General features: G+C 41.2%; 1 protein-coding gene across 2 annotated transcripts; it reads left to right on the top strand.

The window, feature by feature from the left end:
- Positions 1 to 432: 432 nt before the first annotated feature.
- Positions 433 to 22,813, top strand: DUSP14 (dual specificity phosphatase 14). Of its 2 annotated transcripts, none has more exons than XM_017657979.3 (3): positions 433 to 571; positions 20,370 to 20,452; positions 21,507 to 22,813. In XM_017657979.3, the coding sequence occupies exon 3, from the start codon at positions 21,600 to 21,602 to the stop codon at positions 22,194 to 22,196; it is 597 nt and encodes a 198-aa protein (XP_017513468.1). In that variant the 5' UTR covers positions 433 to 571; positions 20,370 to 20,452; positions 21,507 to 21,599; the 3' UTR covers positions 22,197 to 22,813. The 2 variants fall into 2 exon arrangements, with proteins under 2 accessions (XP_017513468.1, XP_017513471.1); XM_017657982.3 differs by lacking the exon at positions 433 to 571 and adding an exon at positions 1,028 to 1,050.
- Positions 22,814 to 23,059: the final 246 nt, after the last annotated feature.

Genomic DNA, 23,059 nt, shown 5'->3' with positions numbered 1-23,059 from the left:
GAACAAAATTTATCCAACAGCTGCCATGAGATTTATTTTCCCTTCACTCTTCGGTCCCAACTCCTGGGCTCTCCCGTGCAGGGTAGAAGGTGGGGGTTAGGTGGGAGGCGGTGATTAGTCACTTACTGCAGTCTTCACACCTTTTATATTTGTAGTGTTCTTGCCTTTAACCCTCGCACATCCAGAAAGTACCCGAGTACACTACCCCTGCACCCGCGCCCCAAACCCAGCTTGTAGGTAAACGCTGGAGTGGGAGAGGGAGCGAACATTTGTTGTGGGACGGACGAGGAGACAACAGGGAACTCCTGAACTGAGACCCGGGGTGAGACGCGAGGGCCCGGGGCGCGCGCGGGTAGTGCGCACGCGCGCCGCGCCGCTTCCTCCGCCTCTGCTGAGGCCCCGCCCCCACCCCGAGTGCTCTCTCTCGGGAGGGGCGGTGGGACGCAGGGAGCGTGCGCGCGGCCCGCCCCCAGCGCGGGCGGAGGGGAGAGGAGGGTTGCGCGGCTTCCAGCCCGCAGAAACCGGGAGCCGCGCCGCGGGACGGATCTTCAGCTGCAGCTGTGCCGAGCCGGTACGGGGCCACGGGACCGCAGGCCCGGGCCGGGGACCTGTGCGTGGAGGGCGGGCGGGACTTGTCGCCGACGCGGCTTTGGGTAGCTGGCGGATCCGGGCGGCCGGGGTCCCCGCGACCGTCGTCTCTGGAAACTTTGTGCGGCTCCCCCACCTGCTCCCGGGCGGTTCTCCCATCTTCTGGGCGGCGGGGAGGGAAGAGGCCCGGGAGCCTCAGCGGCGCCTCCTCCCCACACCCAGCGCCCGCCTCGCTGGCTTTAGGCGCCCCCACCCCACCCCCGGCTGCTCCCCCGGTGCGGCCGAGGCCCCGGCCCCCGGCCACGGCCTCTGGGTCCTCTGCGAGCGTCCTCGCCTGCTTCCCTCCCCTCCTCCTGTGACCCCTCCGCTCTCCGGCCCCGCCATGGTCTCTCCACCTCCTCACCCCGCTGTCGCCATCCACCCGCTCCGAGCCGCGTCGGCAGCTTTTTCCATCTTCCAAAGGTATCTGGTGCATTGACAGAAGCAACTTGACTTTAAGCAATGCCAAATATTCAACTTGGATATTTCTCTGCGTGGTAGATTGGTGTGCACAGTGCTAATGTGTCTTTTTATTTCGCGAAGTACCCTTGCTTCAAAGCGAAGTTGAGTTGTTTGTGTGTGAGAGGAGTTGCCTGCCTTACGTGGATTGTATAACTAACTATTTTATTTAGGTGGATGTTGCCAATGGCACCAACCAGTGTTACAGTAACTGGGCATCCCAGAGGCAAGGGATGGAGGGTTAACTTACAAATGCAGTTCTACTGTATAGGATTTAAAAAAACTACCCTGTATTTTCCATCCATCAGGACCTCAAGGCATTTGGCATGTGTTAACTAGCTGTTCCTTGTAATTTTATAAGAGGTAGGTAGAAAGAATTATCTTCCCATTTTACAGATGAAAACATTGAGGCAACTAGCCAAGTCTTGATTATTGGACCAAGAGATTTAACCCCGAATTTCCTGGAATTTCTAGCCCAAAAGGCCACTGGAAGGCCAGTGGGATGTTGGATCATCCTGCCTGAGATTGTCCTGATCGCTTAAAAGTCAGAGGATGGGGCCAGCCATAAGCAGATCAGTGCTTGGGACTCAGCTCTATGACAAAGTTAAGTGATACTGGGCAAGTCACCACTGCTCTCTGCATGCTCCCTGCGCTCTAAAATGAGAGGAACAAAGGTGCTGTGTTCTTTGGAAAGTTGCGTGAGTGTGTCTGGAAGCTCCACTACCTTGAGTTGCATTTAGTAATTGTTACTTGTGGCCTCAGAGAGGCCCCCATTCTCATGTTCCCTTTAGAAACGCAGGCATAAGGCACCCCAGAATGAAAAACCACCTCTTCTTCGCTAGATCCACCTGAGAGTTCATGGCACAGACAGGCCTAGGCAGAGACGCTGGTCTGGGTGGAGGGGGGACCGGTTGCCAGGTGAGGTGGGAAGGTGCCCTGCACAGGCAGCTTGACACCCGGGCCCTGTTACTGCCTCCAGCTCTGACTCATCTTCTCATGCTTGGGGGAGGAGAGGTAGTTGCTTGATATTTTTGGCTTTCCCCCATCACAAGGGAGACAATTTCCCTCATTTCAGGTCTTTTCAGACATCAGTGTCGAACATTTCTATACTGAGTTCTTATCTCAAATCCTTCATATTGGTTAAATGCAGGAATAATTTCTGTAATACTCTTTAATAGAATGGTGTAAGTGTATATTCATGTCATAAAAAACTAGTCAGATGTATGAAGCCAGGAACTCCTGTATAACTTTAGCATTTTAAAATTGTGCTTAGAGAGGGATCTGTGTTTGGGGGATTCCTTTGCAATTGGAGTTTTTTTTGAAGGCAAGGTGAACTAAAAATGCTTTTTCCCAATATCACCAGAAACATATTAGTGATTCTTTGTGGAAAAAATTAAAACTTCATAGCTGATGTTAGAGCGTTCTTTTGAGCATCTTTCCCAAAAGTAACTGCTACATGTATCTTTATCCATTTGTGTTCTCTTTTAGACTTTTCTAAGCATTTCCATGAAAGTCTGTATACACAAAGTGATTTTTTTAGTTGAAATGAATTACTGTAAAAGTAACTGGTCCTCTTGATAGAGATTTGATTTCTGTTTAGAATAGGTAGCATGTGTTTAAAGTACAGCTGGTTGTAGTTTTATTAGCCCTGATAGCCTGGCAGTATTTATCAGAACAACAGGCAAGCATACCTTCTTAAACAACTTCAAAGCAGTTAAATCATTAAGATCCTAGGAGATATTCAATTGCAGATGAAAACTTTCTCATTAAAAGAAAAAAAATCTAGGACTCTAGTGTATTCATCTTTGCTTATTAGGAGGCATAAAAGGGAGTAAAAAGACCAGGAGAGTTGCTAGCAACAAGTACCTGGGTATAAACTTACAGAGTGAACAGTTGAAGGTGGTGGCTCTAGTTATTTATGAAAGCTTCATTAGGGTGAAGACAAAGGGAAATGTTAATGTGGGCACAGTTCAAATAAAATTTCAGGAGATGGGTGTATTAAAACAATTCACATCAAGAGTTTATTATGTTAGACATTTATTGAGGATTTTTGCCTGTGTTAAAGGTACAGGGTTGAGTACTGGGATAGAAGGCAAATAAGGTCTCTGACCTCATGAAACTGATAGGCTTATAGTAACTTTCAGAGAAGAAGTGTTCTTTGCCCAGACTAGCCAAAATTGTAATGGTTCTGAACTGGAAATAACATTGTATTTATTTAACTCTTTATTGTGAATTATAGCACACAGAAAAGGGTGTAAAACATAGATGGGTAACTTAATTTTAAAGAAAACACAACTGTAGCCATCTCGCAGGTCAGGAAGCACCCTTCTCACCCTCTTTCCTAATGGCACCTTCCCCCTTCACCCCAGAGGTGACTTATTGATACTTTTGACTTTCCCCCATAACAAGGGAGACCAGTAACTGGTCTTATTTTTGTGGAAATCAGTTCCTTTCTTTTCTATAGTTTTTAATCTCCTAAATATTAATCTCTAAACAGTGTTTCATGTTGCCTGTTCTTCACCTATATGCAAATGGAATCAAAGTAGGTATTCTTTTAAAACTGTTTTTTTGGTCAACATCATATGTAGGCATATGTGTATATATGTTCACATGCAGTTTTTAAATTTTTGCTTTTTTTTAAAGATCCATTCATGTGGTTACCTGTAACTATAGCTAGTTTATTTTTCTGTGAACATGCCACATTTTTATCCGTCATCCACTGTTGATGGATATCTGGGTGGTTTCAGGTCTGAGGCAGTTATGAACAATGCTGGGTCATAGATTATGACCTCTACGAGCTGATGCCTATTTTCCAAAGTGGTTGTACCAATTTACATTCCTCCATGGCATCAGCCTTGAATTTATAATCCATTGTATTTGCTGTTTAACCACACTCTGTTTGGATATTTCCTGAAAGATGGATAAATGTCACCTGGGTGGTCTGATCTCTGAACCCTCGTCTACCAGTATATTTATATATATTAATGTTCAATTGTATGGTTTGAGCTAACATACCACGCAAAGGCCAGAAGTGATTTTTTTCCACTCACAGTTACCCAATAGAATCCTTTCACTGCTTTTTTTTTTTAAACAGATGGGTAGTTATAGGGAAATCTAAGTATGCAAAATGAAGTATTAAAAATAAAAGTGTTGAGTACCTAGAAGTCTTTGAAAGGTTTGGTGGAATCCTACTTCTTGGGGTACCAGGTGCCCTGACTTGGGGACCTGCCTTGTGCCCAGCCACACATGTGTGGGCCAGCAGTGCTGGCTCTGGTGTGCGCTGTGCAGCAGCCCAGACCAGCCTGTGTTAAAGTCCCTCCAGCTAGGGTTTTCACCTGTTTGTGTGCGTGTGCAGATCCCCTGAGAGGCGTTGAGCACAGACTGGCTTATCCTTCCTTGGCAATTCCGAAGAGACCACAGCTTCTTTGCTATGGGAATAAGTGACTCTGGCAGTCTTTAAAGTTACTTTTCTCCAGATCTTCCTCTGTACATGACGGTAGAGGTAGTTGAGAACTGGATTTGATGGAGACAATCCTGCTTTTCTAGGAGACAGTTAGTAGGTTAACTTCAATTGCTTGTACTAGCTGGACTTGTAGTTAGGTGTGTGTGTGAGAGTGTGCAAAAGAAGGGGATGCGGAGGGTGAGGGAGTGATGGGGAGGGCTCGCCAGGGCAGTTATTAAATTATTAATTCAGGTTTTTGTTGAATACCTAGTACTATATGTTAACAGTTGGTTTCTGTCCTTAGAGCAGAATGTTCCACGATTCTGTAGGTTTAGAAAATACCCTCAGGGAGATCCTTTTTCTTAGCTGGACAGATGATAGAAGAACAGTAGCCCAAAGAATGTGAGATTTGTAGTTCCTCACTTCTTCTGTAAGGCGTCCTGGAACATAGCTACATTGCTCTCTTTCCAGTCTTTAAATAAATCATGTATTCTTAATTAATGTATTACATTACTTTTCCAGATTCTCTAAAGTAATCATAATTTTCCAAACTACTTATGTATAGATTAGAAGTTTTCAAGAAAAAAAACTCACAAGAGGAGGGTAAAAATAGTTAGAACCTTGTAATCTGAGTTAGTGGGGATAGAAACCCTATTTGTGTTCTTTGATGGCCCTCCTGGTGGGCAGCGGTGTCCAGGAGCTGGCGTTCTGCATGTTGCAGGTAAGAGGAGGGAGCCTGGGTGCCAGGTCACTGCCATGCCCTCTCACAGCAGCCCGCGCTCCCCTAGACCACTTCGCCTCTTCCCATTCCTGCTTCTAGCACTGACTGCCCTCCCCTCCAGCCTGCTCAGCTTTTCCTCCTGCATCTTAAAGTGTCCATGAACACAGTGGCCCTTCTGAAATTCATATGCAACTGCTGGGCTTGCTTCTGCCTTTGTTCCAGAATAGCTCAGCATCAATGGCCTGTGATAGGTCTTTTTAACTCCTTAGGTCCTTGAGTTTATGGATACACAATGAGGCAACTCTTTAGAGAGAGCATGTGGCTTCTGTTGATGAGTAAACATTTTTGTGGCAGACAGCGCAAGGAGCACCAGCTTTCCTCACCTGGAGGACGGAGACCATGGGGTGCGCTTGTCTGAAGTTTTGAGGAAGTACTGGTAAAAATAAAATCCGAGAGTACTAGTCCGCATAGTAGTTACAAACAAGTTTGAAATCAAGATTTATAATTAAGAATTTCTCCAGTTCAGCAGTTGTGCCTCGTTGCTGTCCTTGCCAGGTTCTCACTGACTTGCTGTCAGTCTGGCTCCCGAGTGAAGAGCACGCCAGGTGTGGGGCAAAGCCTGGAGAGGGGGCTTGGACTGACCACCATTTGTTGTATTGCATTTTCTTCTAAATAATTTTTATTTTTAGAAATTGCAGTCACATAGAAAATTATAAAGAACAAATTAACTGACACCATTACTCACCACTCAAAATTGGTCCTACTTAATCTCTTTTATTTAAAACGAACAAACGCAGCATTGTAGAGTTGAAGCGCCCTTGGGCTCCTTCTGTTTCTTCGCCACTGAGCTAACTACTTCCTCTGACCCCCCCCCAATGTGATAGGTTTCCTTCCAACCCACTTTATTTTAAATCAAACTGCATTTTTGCTGAATGTCAGAAGGACACAGAACTAGTCAATAGGCTTTAATTTGCACTGTTTCTATGTTCTGTGTTCAAGGACAGAATCTTTCAGGGTTAAAGGTTGTACATCATTTCACATGATGTTTCTCATTAACAGAAAGTGGAGAAATCAATGTTTTGGAGAACTATTCAGTGTTTTATAGAACTTGAGTTTCTTGGCAAAAATTTTCAGCTAAAGGTGATCCGAAATGTAAATGACATGAAACTTCTTTTATTCTGGATTGATATCTTAAATCCAAATTACTACTATATTATTTTACTTGAAAATAATTTTTTTTTAAATCTACATTTATGGAGTTTCTTGTCTGATTTATCCTCCTAGAAATTACAGTAGTAGTATTTATCTTTTCCACAATAGCTTAATTTACTTTAAATTCCTTTTACTTGCTAGAAGTATAAATTCCCAGAAATTCTTAGTAATGAGGTCTGAGTGGGGCCTAGGAGTCTGCCCCTTAACCAGCAGCTCAGGTGGTCTTCACACAGGATTCTCATGCAGGGGTCCTTAGGACCGTTCTTTGAAAAATATTCCTTTGTCATACTTGGTGGCTTTATAACATACTTTCAACCAGGGGTTGGCAAACAAGTAGAAAATATTTCAGACTTGTGGGCCAGTTTCTCTTGCAACTGCTTTACTCACCTTTTTTTACATGCAAGCAACCATAGTTACCATGTGACCCATGAGTGTTGCTGTGTTCCAGCGAACTTCCATCCATGAACACTGAAGTTTTAATTGATACAATTTGTGTGTGCCATAAAATGCTATTCTTTTTCAACCATTTTGAAATGTATAAACCATTCTTAGCACACTGGCTGTACAAACAGGTGTGGGCTAGACATGGCATGCCTGCCATAGTTTGCCAACCCAATTGAACAAGGGTAGAGTGAGATTCAGAGGCCACTGTATTCCCTTATAGCATGTGACTAATACTTTGTAAAGTAATCTAAAAGGAACCATGTATATCGTCTTCGTGTGTAAGACCTTTTTTTTCCAGGTGACTATTACAGCCAAGGGAATAACTTCAGGATCTCTGCCTTTTGACTTCTGTGTAAATAGAATCCCCCCTTTGCTGCTGGAGGGCTCAGACACACCCAGTTGCCCACAGAATGCAGTGGGCCCACTGTCCCTCAGCACAGGAAGGGTGTGTAGCTTCGTCAGTCCCCTCCATCCAGCCAACGCCAGAGATGTACCTATTTTATTCTGCTCAGGAACTCTAGTAGATACTTATAGATGCCTTTGATTTGTAAAGATAAAGTGGGAAATTAATTTATCAATACTTTATAAATGAAGTTGATTTGGTATACAATCCCTGAAACATGAATTTGGGTCAGGGATATGTTAAGAAATCCTTGTAGGGAGAAAGTTGAGGTTCACTGCTTGAGTTTTAAGGATGTTGAGACATCCAGGCGGAAGATGATCAAAGGCCAATCAACTTAATATTGAGCTTAATCCTGCTAACTTTATTCTAACTTGTAAATTCTTTTTTGTCTTCCTTAAAGTAATAATGAATTCTTCAGGACTGATATCTTATGGAAAGACCTGCGTTTTCCAAGGTTTCATAGTCCTGCTTCTCAGAGGGCAGTAGTGACGTCAGCAGTTTTGAGGCAGACTTACAGCTACCTTGGGTTTAGTTGCTGACATGTGATGTTTGTAAAGGACTCAGTGTCCTGATGTTCTGACTTACAGAAATCAGAGTTCACTGCTTAATCAGGAATCTATGATTCATATTTAATATTTGCCACTTACTCCTTGAAGATTTTAAAGTATTGTTTATATAGGCTTCCAGTTATCACCAAACATGATGAAATGTGACTGGAATTTTGCAAGCATGTTCTTGGTTTAGGTTTATCAGGTTTTTCGCACCCAAAGGTCATCTCACACCACTTGGCAGTTTAGAATTTTTTAGACTAATATCTAGATTATAGATAAAGCATAATCAGACTAACTTTATGTTCCTGAATTTCTTTTTTTTAGTTTTTATTTTCTTCCTCAGTGAAATACACATTTTGATAATCAGTTGGTCTGTTGTGGTCAGATTGTATGATGGATCAACAAATGGACAACTCATGGAAAGGGGTTCTAGTCCCAGTGGGGTCACCGATTTTCTGTGTGGAACCTGAGAAAGCCTCTTAACCTCCTTTTCCCTCTGATTCCTCATCTGGGAATCATGACAACAGAATGATACTGATCCGTGAGAGGCTGCGCTTGCTTGTGTGGCTTAAGCAAAACAGGCACTTGAGTTGCTTCAGCAAGTCCAGGGGGACGGACTGAGGCAGATTCCTTATGAGAGTGGTGCTTTTGACACTTTAGTGTATATACAGATCGCCTGGGATCTTGTTAAGCTGTAGAATCTGATTCTCTAGGTCTGGGATAGGGCCTGAGATTCCACATTTCTGTCAAGCTCCAGGTTGGCACTGCTGGCCCTTGGATGTTTTGAGCAGTATTCTTTGAGTAATGAAGGGGCTATAGCTGAGGGCTTGTTTTCTCCATTCGGAATATAAAAATAAAGAGGCTCTTGGAAGACAAGAATGGCAGCATATTTTAAATGGATTGGAGAAAAAGTATGATTGTATAATCTGTAACACACCTCCACAAGATTCAGTCAGTTTCCAGTCCAGTGACTGTTTCCTTTTGCTTGATCCTTGCTGCCTCTGTACTGCTGTGCCGCTGTTTGCACTGCTCTGTTGATCCATTTGGCCTTTTATTGTTATTCAACTGTTTTCTATCTGTATCTTGTGTCATGTCCTTAGGATGATAAAATCCCAGCACAGGGTGAGTCTTGTCACCATTATGTCTATGGTCTAGTTACTGTTGCCGCACAGCTCACTGCTCCAAAACTCTGTGGTGTAACAGCAACCGTTCTTACTTTGCTCACAGGTTCCTGTAGTCAGGAGTTTGGGCCTCACACAGTAGGGGATCACCTGTCCCAGCTCCACAGTGTTTGGGGCCCCTGGTGGGAGATTCAAAACCTGCCGGCGACTCGATGGCTGGGAGCTCGAGTCACTGAAGTGTCTTTTCGCACATAATTAGTAGCTGGTCCTCAGCTGCTTCAGTTGAGCAGGTCCCAAGAGAACAAGGTAGACGTGCACGACGTTTGTAATCAGGCCTCAGAAGTGTCACTCCTACTGCTTTCTTTCTGGCTGAGTTGGTCGCGTTGTAAGGAGGTCATGTGGGGAGGGAGATATTGTGGCAGTCTTTGGCAAATACATTCTGTCACAGCCCCCAGCAATACTTAGAATATTGTTGAACACATGGCACGAATTTAGTAAATACTGTTGTGTGAATGAGTGACAAGTAATTTAAACACTTGGATGAGGACCAAATTAAAAAATTCCATTCTAAATGTGAACAGGTTACCCAATGGCACCTAAATAAATACATACATTCATCTTTTACAGTTATTGATAGTCTTTTCTCCCTCGTCTACTCATATTCTATTTCCAACATGGGAATCTATGAATTTTTCATATAAACTAAACTTACCTCTATATATCACTATATTGGTGTCTATTTTTTCTCCTGCTCTCACCAAGTGGACTGCCCCTGTCCTTTTTTGGGCTGTGGTGTATTCTCCATCCAGCAGCTGGCCAATGTTCTAAAATGATAAGCCTTTCTTAGGCTCCATTAACGGACTGGTGGGCCTCGTGAGGATATGGGATGGTCAGCCAGATCACAACTGCGTAGGCATTTGCTCTCCAGCTGTGTGTCACGCTGGGGAAATATCTGGCCAAACCAGAATGGTGATTCTCCGTCTTGAGCTTTATGTGTATTTATCCTCATCCAGGACATATCAGTTAATTTATATCGTGAGAAAAGCAAAAACAAGCCCTCCTCCAAATCTAAGATGTTGATGTGTTTCAGCCAAATTACTAAAGCTTTCCAGATGACTGAGAACAATTTGTGAACATCTTTTATTTCATTTTATTTGAATATAACTCAACATTGGTTTGAATTTTATTCTTAATGTTCTGTCAGGTTTTTTTCCTTAATGAAATACTGCCACATTGTGCTGTTTATTTGTAGGAGTCAGTATTTTAACTTTTTTTCCCAGTGAAACACATTTCTGATTTAATGATGAAAATTAATGTAAAGTGGCATTTATTTATTTATGGCAATGCAGGCTAAAATGCTTTTAAAAATACAGGGTGACTTTTTCTTTTTAAGCACTAAACATTTAATGGAAGGAGAAAATGTGATGACATAGGGGCATGTGTTCTCTTCCTACATATATATACAACAATAATCGTATGATGCACAGCAGCAATAGCAGTATAACTCCATTCAAGTTCCCAGACCTGATTCCAGTGTGTGTAGGTTGTGGGAGGGGGTCTTCCCACACGTAACACCAAAGGCAATTCTCAAACACCAGCAGGTGTCGGAGAACTCAACTCAATCCTGACATTATCTTCCTGGAGACAGCACCAAATTCCCCAGTTAAGGGCTGTGTCCTCCAAAACTTCCCTCTACCGCTGACTCCAGACTCCGGTTGCAAGCCCCAGACTGTTACCTGTGCTTCTGTCCTATGTGCTGCAGATTGGAGGTTCCCATGACCTCCCAATTAGGTTCGATTAATTGGCTAGAGGGGCTCACAGAACTCTGGAAAACATGTTTACCAGTTTAATAAAGGATACCGTAAAGGATACAAGTTAATAGCCAGATGAAGACATACGTACGGCAGGGTCCCAAATATAGGAGCCTGGGGGCTGGCTCTGTGGCACACGGAGCATGCTGTTTTCCCAAGCGTAGACAGTCTCTCCCACAAAGAAGCAGGATCCAAGAGAGCAATAATCTTTTCTCAGTGGTTTTTCTGAGGGCTTCACTGAATAGTGATGATTGACCCTTGGCTGATTCAGCCTCCAGCCCCTGCCCTTAGGTGGGGGTCCAAAAATTTGTCATTAACATGATGAAGACACCCATTTCACCTTTAAGACTCTGCAGTATTTTTGGAACTGTGGATGAAGACCAGTTATACCTGGGAAATACATATTTGATCATGTGAATGACAAAGTATGTATTTCTTATGACACATTATATTGTGATAGGCTTTTCATTTATAAAAATAATTGTAACAGTGTAGGTCTTCTGTATATTCTATGACCCTCTGAAATTCCTGAGGTTAAAAATATTTTAGATCATTTTACACAGTCATCTTTAGCACCACTGTGGCCATTTTCTGCTTATTCATGAGGAGAAAAAGCAGTAGGTAGAATTTCAGTTCTTAACTGCTGATTCTAGCTGTTATTTTCATTAAAAAAAAAAAAAAAAGGTAGCCTTCATGGCACTGGGATGGATGCTCTGAATAGACTGTGCCTCCAGGTAGCAATTCCAAGTTTGCTCCAGGTACAGACATTAGTGCGAACTTGAGGCTGATGCCCACATCCTGGGAGCTCTCCAGAGCAGGGAGCAGTCAGTGGGTGCTAATAGTTTATGCATTATTGAGATTACAGGCCCACTGGATTACAGGCACTAAATCTGCACTTTGTTTAGTGCTTCAATGTTTATTCAAAGACCAGCAACATTTCTGACAAGACATTTCTTACAACTTGTGTAAAGAAAAAGAAGAAAAATACCTCTCTGGTTTGGCTTAGGACAGCTCCTTCTTTTTGTCTTTCACGCTGTCCACCCCCATTCTCCTGGCCAGGAAAGCGGTTTTCCCCTCCAAGAACTGAATCCAGCTGCCAGAAATTGGGAGGGCTGAGGGTAACACCATGGACAGCGACGTGAACATTCCTTGGCATTCCCTCCAGCCATCGCCTTCCCAGGGACCAGTGTGGGAGTGGTGTGTTCAAAGAGCACCTTACAAGCTTTGATCCCTCAAACGTGGGTCAGTCTATTACTCTCCGAATAGATATGTTTTCTCTGTCTTCCAGCATACATTTATTAAGTTGGGTTTGACACACCTGTGGTGTGATATGCGTGTTTTCTTTTTTTCTTCATGATCAGAATCTGCTAATCTTAGAATTTAAGCAAACTAGGGCTTCTCATCTGCCTGCTCTGTGACTACACCTTGCTGAGGTCCCTCTGCCATCATGAGGACTTGTGTGTCCTGAATGGTTTAACAGCTTGTGGCAACATTTCCCTATTCTGGGCAATAAGAGAAACTGGAGCAGCTCAGCCCACCTGGGCTCAGTCTTTTCTGTAAGTAACATTTAAAAACCCTCTTTTTAGGCAGATCCAAGACCCCTTTCATGTATTGAAGGTGCTGGCTGGTGGTGTCAGAGTGCTGTAGAGCAGGTAATGAGAACATAGCTACGAGCACCCCCTGCTCCTTCGCCCCCTCCCCGCCCCTTCACACAGAGTTGTGGGCCTAAACACCTTGGATCTTTTCCTGTTACGTATCTTCTCCAAGTTGAAATGATCTCACTCTTTCTGAACCATGTATTTTCTGATTTGTAAAAGGGGTCGGGAACATTTGTTAGAGCAGCATCTGTGATATCTGTGCCCTCTGAGTGTTCTGCGGCAGAAGTTGTTTTTCTAAACCTTGGACTCAGTTTTGGCATTTTAGCAGGTTTGTTGGCACAAGGCTGACGAGCAGCAGCAGGGAGGGGAGCGTCATGTGTGTCTCGCTTGGATTCTGCCCTGAGGACTCACAGTCTGTTTTCTCATCCCTGCAGCACCAAGTACCCTAGCACCACCCAACAAATGGGAGTTCAAGAGCACACGAGGCTCTCATGCCACCCATTACTTACCCTTGGCCCTTGATGAAGACCTTTTTGCTGAAAAGGCCATTGCGCCTGGGACCTCTGTCTCAGGAGGGCAAGTGACTCCCCAAACAATGATTTCAGAGACCACAATATTGAGTCCCTCCTAATTAGACTAGTAACTTGGTAACCTGGTTGGAAACCTGATTAGCATCTTCCAGATTTTCCACATTGAAGAAGGGGTTCCCACCAGCAGCAGTTTGAAAGCCTAATTTCATGTGTTTATTACTACAGTGACTGCTTTTTAAACTCTTAGGATTCTGCCATGGAAAGACTTGGGAGTGGCAGTAGAGTGCTCTGCAGCAGGACAGGATGTTCTCATGAAAGTTCCACCCGTTTCCATTTACATCTAACACATATATCCACACATATTTCCTTATGCAACTTCTTCCTTGTTCCTTTTCATGATGCAGTTTTTACCTTTGCACTTCTCCATGTACCCCTCATCATTAGCCTTTAGATACGGACCCCTAAAGAAGAGTGTAACCTGAGGTGAGGCAGCTCCCTTCAGACAAGGGCAGTTGCTGGGAGGGACCTCTGGTGTGTCAGCACCAGCCCTCAGTGCCTGTCCTCAGGGAATCTGGGTGGCGTACTGTAGCATCCGCCTCTGCAGTGGTCCTCAAAGCCTGTCCCTCTGAGCGGCAGCATCCGCATGATGCAGAAATGCCAGTTCTGAGCCACGCTCCAGGACTACTGCATCCAACCCTGAGGGCAGGCGTTGTGATCTGTCTTAACAAACCCCCCAGGTGGTTCTGATGCACACTCAGGTTGGAGGACCACTGCATTACAAAGCTATAACTGTGTTTTCTTGTTTATTTATTGCAGTATAATTGATATATAACAGCTTCAGGTGTACAATATAATGATTTATATATAGCATGAAATGATCACAATAAATCTAGTTAACTTCTGTCACTATAGTTTTCATCACAAGAAAAAAAATTCCTTTTAAGTTTACTCTTAGCAACTTCTGAATATGTAATGTGGTATTAACTATAGTCATGCTGTACATTACATTCCCAGGACTTACTTTATAACCAGAAGTTTTCATCTTTTAACTCCCTTCACCCACTTTGCACCCTGTCCCAACAAATCTATCTTCTCCGTATCTATGAACTTGGGGTTTTTGTTTTAGATTCCACATATAACTGATAATATACAGTACTTGTCTTTCTCTGACTTATATGCCCTTAAGGTCCATCAGTGTTGTCTCAAATGGCAAGATTTCCTTCTTTATGGCTGAAAAATATTTCCATTGTGTATATAAACCATGTTTATCCATTCATCCATTGTTGGACACCTAGGTTGTTTCCATATCTTGGCAATGAGCATGAAGGGTACATGTATCTTTATGAGCTACTGTTTTTTCTTCAGGTATTCAGAAGAGAATTGCTGATCATATTAAATTTTTTATTTTGGTGTGTTTTAATGTGTTATTTTTTGAGAAACGTCCATATTTCCCATAGTGGCTATTCCAACTTCCATTTCCACCAACAGGGCACAGGGTTCCCTTTTCTCCACATTCTCACCAACACTTGTTATTTCTTGTCTTTTTGATGATAGCCATTGTAGTAGGTGTGAGGTGGTTCCTCTTTGTGGTTTTGATTTGTATTTCCCTGGTGATTAGTGATATCAGGCACCTTTCCATGTACCTGTTGGCTATCTGTCTGTATGTCTTCTTTGGAAAAATATTTATTTAGATTCTCTGCCCATTTTAAAATTAGATTGTTTTTATTTCTTTGCTACTAAGTTGTGAATTTTTTTCATTTTTATTTTTTTTATTAATTTTATTTTGGTATCATTAATCTACAATTACATGAAGGACATTATGTTTACTAGGCTCCCCCCTTCACCAAGTCCTCCCCACATACCCCTTCACAGTCACTGTCCATCAACATAGTAAAATGCTGTAAAATCACTGCTTGTCTTTTCTGTGTTGCACAGCCCTCCCCGTGCCCCCCCCACTATACATGTTCATTGTAATGCTCCCTTTCTTTTTTCCCGCCCTTATCCCTCCCTTCCCACCCATCCTCCCCAGTCCCTTTCCCTTTGGTAACTGTTAGTCCATTCTTGGGTTCTGTGCTTCTGCTGCTGTTTTGTTCCTTCAGTTTTGTTTTGTTCTTATACTCCACATATGAGTGAAATCATTTGGTACTTGTCTTTCTCCGCCTGGCTTATTTTTCATGTATTTTTAATGTTAACCTCTTACCACACATATGATTTGCAAATATTTTCTCCCATTCAGTAGTTTGCCTTTTCATTTTCTTGATGGTATCCTTTGCTGTGCAGAAGCTTTTTAGTTTGAGGTAGTCCCACTTGTTTATTTTTCCTTTTGTTGCCTTTACTTTTAGAGTCAGATCCAAAAAAATCATTGGCCAAGATTGATGTCAAGTTGCTTAGCCTGTATATATCTTCTTCTAGGAGTTTTATGGTTTCATGTCTTACATTAAAATCTTTAATTCATTTTAAGTTAGTTTTTGTGTATGGTGTAAGGGAAGTGGTCTAGTTTAATTCTGTTGCATGTGGCTGTCCAGTTTTCTCAACCATTTGAAGAGACTGTCCTTTACCCATTGTATGTTCTTGGCTCCTCTGTTGTAAATTAATTGGCCATATATGCATGGGTTTATTTTTTGACTCTCTGTTTTGCTCCATTGATCTAGGTATCTGGTTTTGTATTAATACCATACTGTTTTAATTACTATAGCTTTGTAATATAGTTTGAAATAAGGGAACACAATGCCTTCAGCATTGTTCATCTTTCTTAAGATTGCTTTGGCTATTTGGGGTCGTTTGTAGTTCCATACAAATTTTAGCATTCTATTTCTGTGGAAGATGCTGTTGGAATAGCAATAGGAATTGCACTGAATCTATAGATTGCTTTGGGTAGTATGGACAATTTAACAATATTCTTCCAGTCCATAAGCACAGAATGTCTTTCCCTTTGTGTCATCTTCAATTTCATTCATCAGTGTCATAATTTTCACTCTACAGGTCTTTCACCTACATCCTTAAATTTATTTCTAAGTATTTTGTTCTACTTGATGCAATTGTAAATGGAATTTTCTTAATTTCTTTCTGAAAGCTTGTTATTAATGAACAGAGATGCAATGTTATTATAAATTGATTTTGTGCCTTCAGCTTTACTGAATTTATTCATTCTAATAATTTTTGGTGGAGTCTTCTAGGTTTACAATCTATAACGTCCTGTCATCTGCAATTTGTGAGTTTTACTTCTTACTGATTTGGATGTCTTTTATTTTTTCTTGCCTAAATGCTGTGGGTAAGTCTTGTAATACTATGTTGAACAACAGTAGAGAGAGTGGACATTCCTGTCTTGTCCCTAATAGAGGAAAAGTTTTCAGTTCTTCACCATTGAGTATGATGTGAGCTGTGAACTGACCATATATTATGTTGAGGTCTGTTTCCTCTCTACCCACTCTGGAGAGTTATTATAAATGCATGTTGGATTTTGTCAAATGGTTTTTCTGCATCTATTGAAATGATCCTAAGATTTTTATCCTTCATTTTGTTAATGTCATGTATGATAGTGATTGATTTGCAGGCACTGAACCATCCCTGCATCCCTGGAATAAATCCCTCTTGATAATGGTGTGTGATCTTTTTAGTGTATTGTTGGATTGCTAGCTGATATTTTGCTGAGGATTTCTGCATTATGTTCATCAGGGATATCCAGCCTGTGATTTCTTTTCTTGTGGCATCCTTGTCTGGTTTTGGTATCTACTTAATGCTGGCCTCATAAAATGAGTTTGGAAGTGTTCCCTCCTTTTCTCTGTTTTGGAAGAGTTTGAGAAGGATTGGTATTCTTTAAATGTTTGGTAAAATTCACCAGTGAAGCCATCTTGTCCTAGACCTTTGTTTGTTGGAAGGTTTTTAATTTTGACTCAGTCTCCTTACTTGTTATTGGTCTGTTCAGATTTTTCTATTTCTTCATGATCCAGTCTTGATAGGTTATATGTTCATAGAAATTTATACATTTCTTCCAGGTTGTTATATTTGTTGGTATATAACTGTTCACAGCTGTCTCTTACAATCTTTTGTATTTCTGTGTTACCAGTTGTAACATCTCCTCTTGCATTTCTGATTTTGAGTTCTCTTTCTTGGTGAGTCTAGCTAAAGATACATCAATTTTTGTTTATCTTTGAACCAGGTCTAATTTTTATTCTTTATTTTCTATTGTCTTTTAAATCTGTATTTCATTTATTTCTGCTCTGATCTTTTTTCCTTCTAACTTTGGGCTTTGTTCTTTTTGTAGTTCCCTGAGGTGTGAAATTAGGTTATTGGAGATCTTTCTTGTTTCTAATACAAGCATTTGTGCTCTGAGTGGCCCTTTTAGAACTACTCTTGCTGCACCCTGTAAGTTTTGTTATTCTGTATCCATTTTCATTTGTTTCAAGGTATCTTTTTTTCTCTTTTGATTTTTTCTATTATCCATTGGTTGTTTAGTAGCATGTAAATTTCCACATATATATTAACTTCCCACTTTTCTTCTTGTGATCTCTAGTTTCATACTGTTATGGTTGGAAAAGATAGTTGGTATTTCAATCTTAAGTTTATTAGACTTGTTTTGTGGCATAATATATGATCTTTCCAGATTATGCCATGTGTACTTGAGAAGTATGTTTTGTTTCTTTTGGATGGAATGTTGTGTATATATCTGTTAAGATCATCTGGTCTAATGTGTTGTTAATTTAAGGTCAGTGTTTTCTTATTGATTTTCTGTCTGGATGATCTATCCATTGATGTAAGTGGAGGATTAAAGGCCCTTACTATCACTGTATTGCTATTTTCTCCCTTTAAAGCAATTGAATTGCTTTAAATATTTAGGTGCTCCTATGTTGAGTGCATATTCACAAATGTTGTATCCTTTTGGATTGATTCTTTTATAATTATGTAATACCCCTGTCTCCTATATCAGACAAAACTAAGACTGTACTAACTATCCCAGTTTTCTTTTGCTTTCCATTTGCATGGAGTATCTTTTTCCATACCTTCACTTTCAGCCTGTGTGTGTCCTTATATTAAAGTGAGCAACATATAGATGGGTCTTTTCTTTTTAGTACATTCTGTCATTTGATTGGAGAATTTAGTCCATTTGCATTTGAAGTAATTATTGACAGGTAGGTACTTAGTGTTATTTTGTTAATTGTTTTGTAGTTCTTGCATACCTTTGTTCTTTTGCTCTCTTCATGGTTTGATGATTTTATTTAATGTTATGTTTAGATTCCTTTGTGTATCTACTGTAGGTTTTTGCTTTGTGGTCACCATGAGACAGATAAAACTACTTGTAATAGTCTATTTTATGTCAGTAACAAGTTTGAATGCCTCCTACAGCTCTACAATTTTACTCTTGTCCCCACTTTATGTATTGATGTCATATTTTACATCTTTTTATCTTGTCTATCAGCTATTTCTGCCACTTTTTTTAACCTTTATAAATGATTAATCTAAGTTTTACTATATTTACTTTACCAGTGAGATTTATACTTTTATATGTTTTACTAATTAGCACTTTTTTTCCCCCCATCTTAAAAAGTTCCTTCAACATTACTTCTAAGTCCAGTTCAGTGATAATGGATTCCTGTAGCTTTTACTTGACTGGAAAACTTTCTTTCTCCTTTAGTTCTGAATGACAGCATTGCTGAGTAGAGAATACTTGGTTGGAAGTTTTTTTTCTTTCAGCATCTTGAATCTATTCTACTCCCTTACGGCCTACAAAGTTTCTTTAAAAATCTTATAGTCTTATGACAAGTTATTTTCTTCTTAACTTCTAACAATGTAATTATGTTGTGTCTTGGTGTGGGTCTCTTCAGGTTCATCTTATTTGGAACTCTGGGCTTCCTGGATCTGGATTCTTGTTTCCTTCCCCAGGTTAGGCAAGTTTTCTGCCCCTTTTCTCTCTCTTCTCCTGGAACCTCTGTAATGTGAACATTTCTGCATGATGTTGTCCTATGAGTCCCTCAAGTTATCTTCATTTTTTTTCATTGCTACTTTGAGTTCGACTGCCCTTTCTTCAAGTTCACTGATCCTTCTTCTGCATCATTTAATCTGCTGTTGATCCCCTTTAGTATAGTGTTATTATATATTCTTCAGCTCTTTGACTTTTTAATATTTTCTGTCTGTTGAAGTTCTCACTGTGTTCATCCATGTTCAGTGAGTATCTTTATGACTATTATTTTGAATTCTTATCAGGTAAGTCCCTTATCTTCATTAAGAACGTTTTCTGAGGCTTTCTGTTGTTCTTTTGTTTCGAATATATCCTCTATTTCATCTCTTTATAGAAATAACTGATAGATAAGGCTTTCTGTGTTGGTTTCTGTGCATTAGATAAAAGTCACCTCTCCTAGTCTTGAAGTACTGGCATTATTCAACCCTGCCATACATAGTCTTGGTTGACTCGCAAACCTCTGCGATTGTCCAAGCAGCCTATTTTTACTGCTTTCAGTACTTGTGGTGTGCCAAGATCTGTTGGTGCTGTAGAGGATCTCAGCAACTTTTAAAGTATGTACATCTATGCAGTCTTGTGGGACTGAAAGCATAAGTTCCACTGGCCATCAGAGCCAGGTGATCTAGAGGTATCCCCTAGGTAGCAGTTGCAAAAATCAGCATACCAGATGAGTGTATAAGTTCCTTTCTGGAAGATACCAAAGACCTGGAGTGAGGCAGAGGGAGGACACAAAGACGGCGTCCACTGGCCTGTGTCCTTGGAATGTGCCTAAGTTAGGCCCCTATGTACATACATATGTCAGAACAACTGTCTCGTTGCACGTCAGTTATGCCTTAGCAGATTATAAAAATATTAAGTGTGACGGTTACTTGGGAAAGACAAAGGGACAGATAGGGGAGGAATACATTTTTTAATGATGCTCATTGGTGCTCATCATTACATAAATGAGGGCCAATATGGAAGAGAAAAGAAATTTCAAGTTGCTCTTCTCAACTCCAGCACCCATTATAGTTCACATTCATGGCTGCAGCCACTTCTGCTGCACTGCTTTTCATGAATCTGTCTTCCTTATGTCTGGTCTAGCTGTTGTACCCACTGTGGGGCCTAGCACTCATGGTCTCTCCTACTCCTGGGTTGATTTAAGAGACTCTAGTTTGTTTTGGATCTTACAAGCCCAATGAGTAGTGTCTTACACTTTACTTCATCCATATGTTGTGGTCTCTCAGTCTTCTCCTTTCAAAAATTTGTCTTTGTTAAGGCCAAAACTGTATTTAATATTTGTTACACCGTGGGTTATATATCATTAACAAAAAGCAGAGACCTAGGTTGATATTTCTTACTGGTACATTCTTTAAAAGCATATCTAGATATTATTTAGCATGCTTTCCACTTCCTAGATTTATTCCAGTCAAACCCAGTTTAGTAGTAAAACCCAGGAGGAATTATTTTGAACTTCCTGATTGGCTTCATTCTTGTCCCTCTGTCTTTCTACAGATCTGATTTGTATCCGCTGTGATCAGCCCTCTCACTTAGGACTTTCCGGACCCAGGACTCCAGAGTAACCAGACTCCTCACAAGTGAGTAGCCCATTACCTGTATTTGTGGAACTGGGGATGTTCTTATCTGACTGAAATCACTTTGGGCATCACTGCAGTACCCTGGGTGGGGATGAGCACACTTCCCAGTGGGCATCAACTATATGTAAAAAATGTGAGGAACTGTTATGTCTAAAATCTCAGGGAACCAGTAATTTCCTTTTCTATTGTTACTAATATACTATATAGACATATAATACTGAATTTTTTTATAGCTGTTAATTTTAATTCTAACACACAGTGGAATTTATCTTGCTGCTTAGGATTAGCTGACAAAGGTGAAATTATTTAACCACGTCCAGGGTCAGGCCAGCTAAAATGTTCATTAACTTAGACAAATGTATTTCTGAGAGCCCATGACCTTGAGATTGCCTGGGATTATTTACCTGGAAATGCCACAGCATAAATTACCCAAAACTAGTTGGATTTCCAAAGTGTTCTGATGTCACAAATATGATAGGAGCTATTTTTTAAATAATAAAGGGGTAATGTGACTGTATGTCCTAGCTTTTCTGTAAATGACCCAGTTCAGTATCTTTTTAGTTTGTAAAGTCAGTTCATTGAATATTTTCCCTAACATGGTATCATTTTTATACATTTGCAAGATCTTTATGTCCAGACTCAGCTTTAGGAAAATATAGCCATCTTAGCTGTGGGAGTAGGCAAGAAGTGTTTGGCAGGAGGGATCAGAATTCCTGATTTCTTCCTTCAATAAGGACAAGATCCTGCAAGATTGTTCAGGAACCAGTTAGGCATGTTTCTGTCTTTAACTTTTCATAAAATAGCATGACTGTTTCCATTTATTGACTTTTCTTTTTTTAAACAATCACCAGAGACACTGATTTTACATATTGGCTACTTTTCCTGTTAATCAATAGAAAATGATTTGTCTAGAGTCTACATCCTTAAACAAATAGATTCTGTTATAGAAAACAACCATTTTTAATCCTTTCACCTTCCCATTCTACAAACACCACAGAAGGCTGTGATGAATTAAATAGTATGTAAAGTACTAACAGATACTTGTATTTTGCAGGAAGGAGATTATAATTTTGGATTCCTTGCTGGAGGAAAACAAAACACTCTGGGTCTTGTTTCCAATGATGCAAGTGTGATTGCTGGCATCTTCATGAGCTCCAGAGGTCACAGCACACTACCACGGACTCTCATGGCCCCTCGGATGATTTCTGAGGGAGATATAGGAGGCATTGCTCAAATCACCTCCTCTCTCTTCCTGGGCAGAGGCAGTGTGGCCTCCAACCGGCACCTCCTCCAGGCTCGTGGCATCACCTGCATTGTCAATGCTACCATTGAGATCCCCAATTTCAACTGGCCCCAGTTTGAATATGTTAAAGTGCCTCTGGCTGACATGCCTCATGCCCCCATTGGACTATACTTTGATACTGTGGCTGACAAGATCCACAGCGTGAGCAGGAAGCATGGGGCCACCTTGGTGCACTGTGCTGCAGGGGTGAGCCGCTCTGCCACTCTCTGCATTGCTTACCTGATGAAAGTCCACAATGTGTGCCTGCTGGAGGCATACAACTGGGTGAAAGCCCGCAGGCCTGTCATCAGGCCCAACGTAGGCTTCTGGAGGCAGCTGATAGACTACGAGCGCCAGCTCTTTGGGAAGTCAACAGTTAAAATGGTACAGACACCTTATGGCATAGTTCCAGACGTTTATGAGAAAGAGTCCCGACACCTGATGCCTTACTGGGGGATTTAATGCCACCAAAGCCTGCATCAGCAGCCCCTTGAGCAGTACCAGCATCTGCTACACACCGTCTGCTCCCCTCTTCACCTTTCTTTTCAAATGATTGACTTTTGGCTCTTCCTAAAGTGTTTTTTACACTGGGTGTTCTAGTTTAAGAGATAGGGAGGGGAGGCATATAAGGGGAGTGCATACATTGCTAGTAACATTTTTAAAATCAACTTTGGAATAGTGTTTATGAAAATCTTTAACTGGCTTTTAATCATTTTTAACAATTTGAACAGTTTAATTAACTGTTTAGTTCTGCTCAATCTGAATCTCATGCCTTTTGGCATCATGGCACGTGCAGGAGGAGCTCAGTGCAAAAATCACTTTGGGCCTGATTAACCTTTAGAGACAAGCTTTGCCCAAGGCTGTCAACCAATGCTTAGGGAAGACTGATACCAGCTTCAGTCTCTACTGGATTAGCCCTACTCTTTCCTGTCCCCTACATTATTGTTTCTGTAAGTTAAAAAAAAAAACCTTTAGCTGTTAAGTAATTATAATGAAATCTGTTACAAACTCCCTCTTGGAATCAATGTGTCCTAGGACCATACTAGCATTATTTTTAATAAATATATCTGCTTAACATATGAGAAGTTTAAGAATTTCAGGGTGTGTGTTGATACTAATTGTGTTGAAATATGGCTCCTGTGACAATTCGGAATGCTACTTAAACTAGACATCGCAGCTGAATTTTGTCAATGATGATGTTTCACATCCTGCAGATGGGCAGGTATTAGTGTCATCCACAATGCTGGAACACTGGAAAACAGCATAGAGTATCTGCTCTGATAAGAGGTACTGTTTTAGTCATCTCGGTAACTGGAGTACTCCAA

The sequence above is a fragment of the Manis javanica genome, chromosome 4 (assembly GCF_040802235.1).
Source record: "Manis javanica isolate MJ-LG chromosome 4, MJ_LKY, whole genome shotgun sequence".
Classification (NCBI taxonomy): Eukaryota; Metazoa; Chordata; class Mammalia; order Pholidota; family Manidae; genus Manis; species Manis javanica.
Note: the sequence above shows the minus strand (reverse complement) of the source record. Positions and strands in the feature narration are given on the sequence as shown.

Bases quoted from the DNA above. Each gene is read 5' to 3' on its own strand.
- DUSP14 (XM_017657979.3), top strand. From the start codon at position 21,600: ATGAGCTCCAGAGGTCACAGCACACTACCACGGACTCTCATGGCCCCT.